This window comes from Oratosquilla oratoria, chromosome 22 (assembly GCF_046742065.1).
Source record: "Oratosquilla oratoria isolate Oo_2021 chromosome 22, ASM4674206v1, whole genome shotgun sequence".
Classification (NCBI taxonomy): Eukaryota; Metazoa; Arthropoda; class Malacostraca; order Stomatopoda; family Squillidae; genus Oratosquilla; species Oratosquilla oratoria.
In genome coordinates, this window is record NC_134798.1 from 47,998,999 (window position 1) to 48,008,779 (window position 9,781).

A 9,781-nucleotide genomic window follows, 5' to 3' on the forward strand; every position below is an offset into this window, starting at 1 on the left:
ATGGTGGTTTCCGAAATACTCTACTATTAAGTAGTTCGATGTCCATTATACACGAGTTGAGCAGGCAAGAACGGTCCGAGGGAATCAGGAAAGCTGATCGAAGCTGGCTACCAGCGCCGACTTGTATCTTCTGTGTACGCTTACATTTGTTAATTTGGTGTAATTCTTGGGGCGGGTCGTCGCCGTTCGGACTGGTTGTTTGCGCGAGAAAAACAGCTTTCTCTGTGCACGTACTCCAAGGTTATGGTGTAAGTTTGGTTGCCTACCGTCGCGAAAAATCCCGTGGGCACTCACGAAAACACCATATTGACCGTGATTGAATTAAATATGATTACTCAACATAGGCTTGAAAAAAAATCATATAATGATAGTGTTCATTCTACAAGTACTTCACTTAACTGAATATGAATTCACCCCCCTGGCTACTTAAGAAATCACACAGACCCTGTCGGGCAGTGTGGCAGATGTTAATCATGATGGGTGTAAGATAAAAGCTCACCAGACAGCTCCCCCTTTAAAAGTAAAAGAGGTCAAAAGCTCACTCAAAAGATTACCAGGTTAACTTCCCTTTTTATATTCTCAGTGGGAGCTCATTAAGATAAACACAAATCAAAATCACATGTTTATTTCAAATAAACATATACTCAATAAAATTACACATTTTCATGCTGCTTCTCATGGGCAGTCTGTGTTGAGGCAAAAAGGTAGTTCTTTCATCCCTGACACTGACAGACAGTTGACCTTTATTTTTAAAATCTGACAGTGTGGCCTGCGACCTGAAAGAACTCGAGGTCCCAGTGTTCTTCTTAATGGTCCTGGTAGATTCCCAAGTTGTTGTTGTCGTTCCCTAGACTGTCTGTCCGAGCAGTCCCGTCTCCCCAAGGAATGCTACTGCCGAAACTGGGTTTTCCCACAAATCCTTTATAGAGTGTATGTTGTGTTGTTTGCATGCATGATTGTGTATAATGCAAGTTGTTCCTCTTGCATTCTCTCTGTCCTTTTTCTTGAGGGATCCCCACGGCTGTGTAGCAGCAGCACTGTGTTTGTGCTGGCATGATCCTTTCTCAGGGTTATCATAGCCCTTCAGAACATTGAGGGATTGTAGCCTATCAGCTGCCAGAATGCATTATTCCAAGCTAAAATCTGATGGTGTGGCCTGCGGCAAACAGGTCACACTGAAGAGGCTTTTCTCCTGTGAGGGTCATCACATGACATTTGAAACCATTCTTTCTTGAGAATGCTGCATTACACAGGTCATATTAGAAATGATTCTCTCATGTGTGAGATCACACTTTTGGCTAGAAAGATTTATCACACAGGTCACACTGGAAAGGCTTCACACCTGTGTGGGTCTTCACATGATCTTTGATGTGACTTTTGTGAGAAGGCTGCATCACAGAGGCCACACAGGAATGGCTTCTCTCTAGTGTGGTTCATCACACGATGGTTGCAAGGACTACTTTTGTGAGAAAGCTGCATTGCATAGGCCACACTGGAAAGGCTTCTCTCAAGTGTGAGCCATGTAATGTTCGAGACCACACTTTACCGACAAGGCTGCATCACCCAGATCACACTGGAAAGGCCTCTCATGAGTATTGGTCATTATATGCCATGTAAGATGACTCTTTTGTGAGAAAACAAAATCATATGGGTCACACTAGACTGTCTTCTCTCCTGTGAGTCATCACATGATGATTGAGAGACTTCTTGTGTGAGAAAGCTGCATCACACAAGTCACACTGGAATGGCTTCTCTCCTGTGTGGGTTTTCAAGTGAATTTTGAGGTTATGCTTTTGTGAAAAAGCTGCATCACACAGGTCACACTGGAATGGCTTCTCTCTTGTGTGTGTTTTCAAGTGATTTTTAAGGTTACTCTTTTGTGAGAAAGCTGCATTACACAGGTCACACCGGAAAGGCTTCTCTCCTGTGTGGGTCATCACATGACATCTAAGGTGACTCCTTCGTGAGAAAGCTGCATCACACAGGTCACATTGGAAAGGCTTCTCTCCTGTGTGGATCATCATGTGACGTTTGAGGTCACTACTGTATGAGAAAGCTGCATCACACAGAACACACTGGAATGGCTTCTCTCCTGTGTGGGTCATCACATGATATCTTAGTTTACTCTTTTGTGAAAAAGCTGCATTGCACATGTCACACTGGAAAGGTTTTTCTCCTGTATGGGTCATCACATGATACCTGAGATTACCCTTTTGTGAAAAAGATGCATCACACAGGTCACACTGGAAAGGCTTCTCTCCAGTGTGATTCATCATGTGATGGTTGAGAGAAATCTTGTATAAGAAAGTTGCATCACACAGGTCACACTGGAATGGCTTCTCTCCTGTGTGGGTTATTTCATGAGCTTTGAGGCCACACTTTTGTGAGAAAGCTGCATTGCAGTGGTCACACTGGAAAGGCTTCTCTCCTGTGTGGGTCATCATGTGATATTTGAGGCCATACTTTTGTGAGAAGGCTTTATAACACAAACCACACTGAAAAGGTTTCTTTCCAGTGTGGGTCATCTTGTGATTTTTTAGTTTACACTTTTGTGAGAAAGCTGCATCACACAGGTCACACCGAAAAGGCTTCTCTTTAGTGTGAGTCAACACGTGACGTGTGAGACTAACCTTTTGTGAGAAAGCTGCATCACACAGGTCACATTGGAATGGTTTCTCTCCTGTGTGAGTCATCATGTGACGTTTGAGATCACTCTGGTATGAGAAAGCTGCATCACACAGGACACACTGTAAAGGCTTCTCTTCAGTGTGGTTCATCATATGATATTTGAGTATACTCTTTTGTGAGACAGCTTTATCGCACTGACCACATTGAAAACATTCCTCTCCAGCATGGGTCATCATATGATATTTGAGTATACTCTTTTGTGAGACAGCTTTATCGCACTGACCACATTGAAAACATTCCTCTCCAGCATGGGTCATCATATGACAGTTGAGAAAACCCTTTTGAGAGAAAGCTGCATCACACAGGTCACACTGGATAGGTTTCTCTCCAGTGTCAGTCAGCACATGATGTGTAAGATCCTCCTGATAAGGCTGCATCATAGAAGTCACACTGGAATGGCTTCTCTGCCATATAAGTCACCACATGACATTTGAGATCATCCTTACTTGAGAAAGCTGCATTGCACAGGTCCTGTTTGAAAGGCTTCTCTCCAGTACTGGTCATCACACAATACTTAATATGACTCGCGAGATAGTTGGGCCGCATATGTCACACTGGATCCTCTTCGTTGTATGACAAATATATGGAATCTCCAGATGGTTCTTCCAGAGAAATTTTGATTGCTTCCCTCATCCTGGAACAAGAAAATGTAATTATAAGACTGACATCTAACTCTGAGATTGTGTAATAATAAAATTGTGGATATTTTGTACATAAACCATTTTCATACTCAAGTCATTTGTACGAAAACAGACCATCTGTACGTGCCATCACCTCCCTTTGTACCTAAATGGGCCCCTTGTACATGCCATCACCTAACATAAAATAGGCAGAAACACTAATAGACATGGTATTATAATATACTGCATTCTACTTTTTCATTAGAAATGCACTGAAAATCATCTAATGACTACATGCATACTTATGCCACCACAACCAAAATGACTCAAATTATGCTCTAGATTTTTTATCTAGTCATGAGATTTGGAAGGGTGTATGGCCCTGCTGGCAACAACAATCATATTTTACTATACAGTAATTCCATAACATTCCATGTTTGGGCTCACAATACATGAATCTAATCATGACCAACTCTAGGAAGGTTTATTTACTTTATCTCGCTCATCTGACTCAAAAACTGATGCAAGCCACATCACTTAAGATACACTAGTTAGTGGTGTACCTATAATTTTTTATAAAAATTAAATCAAATTTATCTAAGAAATTGTAGAGGTAATCCATATTTTTTTCTTGCCATCATCATCCATCATCAATTGGGGGCACACATCAGGGAGTGCAATATTTCACTCACACACCAGCACTAGTTCCTGATCTCTCACTTGGCACAAGCTCCAAAACCACCTTTCCCACTCCAAACAACACTCAACAGATTAGATCAACTTGCCCTAGCCATGAATTCTGCGGGCATCCCACTTGTCTCCTTCATCGAGGATTGTCTCTTGTGGAGACAACCCTGTGAGTAGGATCAACATCAGGGGAACATGCCACATGCCCATATAGCTCGAGTTGACATTCACGAATTATGCTGGTAACTGACCTAAACCAAGTCTCACAGTACAGTCTCTGGTTTGATACAAAGTCATTCCAGCAATACCCATTCATTCTCCTAAGTCACTTAGTGCCAAAGACATTGAGACGCCCCTCAAGTCAGCATTTAAGCACTCAATGTTCATGTTTCACAGCCATAGAGCAAGACAGAGATCACAAGTGACTTCAATCTTAGTCACCTCCCTTATTTTCCATGGTAACCATGGTAAAATTTCTGCACAAGTCCACCACTCATCCTCCCATCAAGGATGTTAGATATTAATGCCTCACAGTGCAATTCATGTGAATATGATATTGAATTCTATTGCTACTCTCATCTTTTATTTTTCAGGACATTCACACAAATTCATTTTTGTAGATATAGTGCCAAAAGCCTATGGATAAAGCTATAAAATAATGATTTCTGACAACCTTGAAAGAAAAGTACATTACCCTACCAACCTAACCAAACCTGTCACCACCTATACCTACATGAGGTTGGGACAATTAGACTCACCCCCTGCCCCCCAATCAACCATCACCGAATCAAGCTGGTGAGATTAGCTTATCGAGTTGTAGTTACCAAGTGATAAGTCTCAAAGAAGTTAAAATTGAATTTGTGAGACAAATATGTGCTCTGTGGTAATCTTACTAATAAATCAGAATGATATAAGACTATTTAAGGTTATATTATGGTGAATGATGTATGTGGAACCTTCCTATACAATGTATACTACTTCCTAATATTTAGTGAAGCAATGATTCCTTTTGTGACAGGGCTTTCATTGTATGTATTTTGAGTATTCCAGCCAATAACGTATAAAACCCCTGTAACCTGAGAATATAGTAGCCAAAGAAACATGCTCGCTAATTTTTAATATTGTAACTATAGTAATTGCATGTCTAGCATGTGATGAAGTAAACAATAGATAAGTGTTTGATAGGCTGCCTTCATTCTGTCTACAAATGAGCATTAGCAATGTTATGGTCATAAACATAGGTAGTGACCATAGATGGTAGGTTGCATAGCTAAATTCAATCTCAGAGCCATGAGAAATAAATTAGTTGTAAAAAAGATAATAAACCTTGCAAAGGTTAAAGATAACAAGAAGGAATTTCATTTAAAAATTAAAAATAGATTCAAAGCTCTTAGAATTAAAGACACTGTTGAAGATATGAATTTGAATTTAATGAATATCATTAGGGAATCAGCAGAGAAAGTAGGAAGTACAAAAAGTATTAGAGAATACAAATATGTACTCCAAAGCTACAAATGACCTAATTAAAAGAAGGGCTCTGCCAATATAAAACAGGAGACAAAATACAGAGCAGAACTGAATAAGTTTATCAACAAAAGGCAGAGATCAAAGAAAAGAAAGAGAAACATATATGAAATAGAGGAAACTATTTGGAAAGGCAAAAGTATTAAAATGATCATGCGCAGACAAGCTTTAGGAAGACAGCAAATGATATCTTTGAAAGAGAGAAATGGAGAGATCATTAAATGTAGAGACAGAATGGTAAAAAGAGTAGGAGTTTACAAAGACCTTTACTCATTGAAGACTGTAGTTGAGTCAGTAAATTCATCTGTAGACATTACTAGTGTACCAGAAATTACAAAGTAGTATTTGCTCTAAAAATATGAAACAAGGAAAAGCAGCTGGGGGAGATGGTATATCAGTAGATTTTTTGAAAGACCCAGGAAAAGAAGTTCATAATTAGTTTAGATGTACACCCAGTGCCTATGTCAAGAAAATGTTCCTGAATCCTGGTGCAATGCAAAGGTGATTTTGCTTTATATATAAAAACAGAAAGACCTTAGTAGCTACTGATTAGCTTGCTATCAAATGTATATAAAATATTCTACAAGATCCTTACAAATAGACTAAGTCAAGTTTTAGATGGAAACCAACTGAGAGAATACGCAGGCTTTACAAGTGGATATTCAACTCTAGACCATTTGCAAGCAATTAACCAACTAATCGAGAAAACAACAGAATACAATATACCTCTTTGTTTAGCTTTTGTAGATTATGAGAAGGCCTTTGACTCAGTAGAGCAAATGGCAATACTAACTCGCTACGCAAGCAGGGTGCAAACAAACAGATTGTAAGGGTTCTAGAAAAGATTTATGCAAGTGATACCACTGTAATTCAACTATATAATGATAAAGAAAAGATAAAACTCAAGAAAGGAGTATGGAAAGGTGGCACAATTTCAGCCTACTTATTTACAGCATGCTTGGCAGAGATGTTCAGAAGGTTGAATTGGGAAGAGAGAGGTCTGAAGATTAATGGTAAATATCTTAACCACCTAAGAATTGTGGATGACATCATTCTTATTTCAGAAAGAGCAGAAATCTTGCAAGATATGCTGAGTGATCTGAACAAGGATGATTTCAAAGTAGGTAAAAGAAAAAAAAAATCAACAAGAAAATTCAAAGTAAAGAGACTATAATTGAGGGTGATAGTCTTGAAGAAGTTGAAAAAGCATAATTATAGTATTATTTTAGTTGTGCACACCTACGCGATGTAGCATTAGAAAATTATATATTAATTTCATTAACTATAATACATGAATGTAAAATGCAATTTTCTCGGCAGAAATAAATAACAAAAAACCTTGCTACAAGCAAATCTATTAATGAATGAAGCCATTAGGATACAGTCCAGATGCCATGTTGTCATCTGTCCAGTTCAGTCATTGTCAATTGAGCGATGGCTTTCACGTTGTGGACTGGGTGTTTTCCAACTCCAGGTAACTTTAATAAGTGCTGTTACAAAGACAATAGGGTTTCCTTGGACTTCTTGAGAAAATACGGGGTTCTGCCCCATTGTCTGTTAACTGCCCGAGGTACAATAATAATCAGCCTGTCAGCATCCGTGACAATGACCCAGATGATCTTTAGAACTTGAGGTACCGAATTACTAAATATAGGTTAGGTTACGTAGGTTAGTTAGGTTAGGTAGGTTTGATTACGTAAGTTAGGTTAGGTATGAATAGACAAATTTACCATCCTTTCATTTCTTTGACCTCGGCATCTATCAAAACAAACATGGCATATTATTCAACCACCATGACTTTATTCAGGGATAAATTGGTTTTAGCAACTTTTTTGTCATCGATTACCACCAAGAAAATTGCATACTTGGTTGTATTATAATTTGCAAAATTAATCATTAATTTTCTATTACTATATTGCATAGGTGTGCACTTCTAAACATTTACCATAATTATTTAGGCCAGATGGCAAAAGTGACCAAAGATCATGATAATGAAATAAAAAGGCATATTACAACTGGCTGAAAAGTGTTTGGTAAATATTATAAAATCATGAGAGGCTCTTTACCTTTATGTTTGAAATGCAAATTTTACAATCAATGCATTCTGCCAGCAATGATCTATGGATGTGAGACCTGGAAACTGACTAAATTGATGGAGACAAAGCTAAGGAATGCACAGAGGAGAATAGAGATCAATGATAGGAATAACATTGAGAAACTGAAAGAGATCAGACTGGAGTGAAAGATAGTGTGGAGCCATTAAAAGAGAGGAAGTGGAAATGGACAGGTAAGTTAATGCAAATTACTGATGAGTGATGGAGCAAGTGTGTTAATGAGTGGATGCTGTGAGATGGGAAGCATGCCCATGGAAGAGGGAGACCAGACAGAAGGCAGAGACGAGATAGATAAGTTTGTTTGAGTAACATGGTAGAGAATGGCTCAATTGTGTGAATCATGGAATGCTATGAAATAGGCCTTTGTTCAGCAGTGGACTCAGGATGGCTGATTGATTGACTGATACATATATAGGGCCATTTACACATGGATAATCCAAGAGTGACTTGTTCCGGACCCCATGCCATACCACAGTTTAAAGCATGGGCGTAAGTATGAGAAACAAACTCTCCCACCAAGAGCCCTGGAAAGGATTAAGACCCTACTGGCAACCAGCCTAGGCCATGAGGGTCCAAAAATCTTTAACGCCCTCCCAAAAGAGGTGAGAGAGAATACCAAATGCTCAGTGGTCAGCTTCAAACATGCACTGGACAGGTTTCTGTAGAAGATGCCAGACGAGCCTCCAGTGCCAGGCTACACCGCCATCAGTAGGTTTTCTCCAAACTCAATACCAGACCAACTGGCCCCCACGAGGAGGGACAACAGGACTGGCAGCAGCAGTAGTCCACTACGGCTGTGAGGATCGACCTCGGAACTTCACTAAGTAAACTAAGTAAGTAAACTAAGTATGTGAGACCTAATCTAACTTGAGTTAGGTCACCCATCTCAATTTCTATAAAAAATACCAACATTAGTATTAATTACTGGTACCAATATATGGGGTTGAAAATACTGAGAATGATAAGCACAAACTGATATTGGTAAGAATTGCAGCTATGAGACTGCAGGCATGTGAGTAGAGTGCAAAAAGAGTAAAGTTACAGAGGTTGAGTGGGAGAGCTTTTGCTTTTTTTTTTTTTTTAGCTTCAAATAGTGCAATCTGGTGCATACTGTTCAGGGATAATATACTTTCCTTCTGCCTTTTCCGAATGTGCCTTAAAAAGGGGATGGATTCCACAGACAGTACCAGACAGCGAGAAAGCGTTTATACGCAAATTCCACGAAAACGCGGGAATTTCACAAGGCTACATGCCACAACTGGCAAACATCTTTACCACACGTTTACCTGTGCTCAGCCTCAGATTGCTACTTTCACTGTGAGCCGAGCATTGAAGTGTAGCAAATTCTAAATGTGAACACACCACACATGAACTAAGCCACTCACGAATACAAGTAGTACGTGGTTTTGTGAATCAGCCACGAGAAAGCTAACTCACCTGATACAGTGCTACCTATGACGTCATATGTAAATAAACAGAACTGAAAGGCGGAGGTGTAGGTTTAGGGCACAATAAAGCCAATGAAACTTATTTCCATCGAGGTCCTCTGTTTATATTTAATACTCCGGTAACTCCGGACTGCCTGTCTGTTGAGGTTAGGGCGGGTGCGAGTCCTGCAACCCCCACCCCCAATAAATAACTAAATAACACTGTTGAAGACAAGAGGTATGAGATGAGCTGATTAGGTAAATTGGATGAGGAGAGTAAAACTCTGGAAAATCCAAATACCTGTACATATCAAGATGTGGAGGGTATCATGGCTGGAAAGCAAACACCGATAGGGAGAAGTATTGAGTAGGGCGCCTGAGAATGGTAACTGCGTTAGAGAGGGACGGGGCTAAGGTATATTGTTTGAGAAGAAATCGATAAAATAAAAATTGATGAAGAAATCCTGAATTTCGTTCATTTTCATATTCTCTGTAAACAGCAATGTGTGAATGAAGAATATAATTTTTTCTTGAATTTCCTGCAGCTGTTCAATGTAATATATACACTTACTTGCCATGCTTACTATGTCACATACATATACAAAAGGCTTTTTCCCCCTTACAAGGAAGGTAGCCAAAAAAAGTCATAAAACACTCCCACCCATTCCATCCCTAACATACTCCATTCCTCTCCCTGTTATCTTGGCACCTCCTGGATATC

At 39.5% G+C, this 9,781-nt stretch overlaps 1 protein-coding gene across 4 annotated transcripts; it reads right to left on the reverse strand.

Annotated features, from left to right (window-relative positions):
- Window positions 1–609: 609 nt before the first annotated feature.
- LOC143037539 (uncharacterized) lies at window positions 610–9,446 on the reverse strand. 4 transcript variants are annotated; one of them, XM_076205926.1, is made up of 2 exons: window positions 9,362–9,446; window positions 610–3,322 (listed from the first exon to the last, which is right to left on the reverse strand). In XM_076205926.1, the coding sequence occupies exon 2, from the start codon at window positions 3,066–3,068 to the stop codon at window positions 1,653–1,655; it is 1,416 nt and encodes a 471-aa protein (XP_076062041.1). In that variant the 5' UTR covers window positions 3,069–3,322; window positions 9,362–9,446; the 3' UTR covers window positions 610–1,652. The 4 variants fall into 4 exon arrangements, with proteins under 4 accessions (XP_076062041.1, XP_076062044.1, XP_076062042.1 ...); XM_076205929.1 differs by lacking the exon at window positions 9,362–9,446 and adding an exon at window positions 9,071–9,114; XM_076205927.1 differs by lacking the exon at window positions 9,362–9,446 and adding an exon at window positions 9,019–9,066.
- Window positions 9,447–9,781: the final 335 nt, after the last annotated feature.

What these genes read in the sequence shown, in the direction of transcription:
- LOC143037539 (XM_076205926.1), bottom strand. Translation starts at nt 3,068, where the DNA reads ATGATGCAGCCTTATCAGGAGGATCTTACACATCATGTGCTGACTGAC.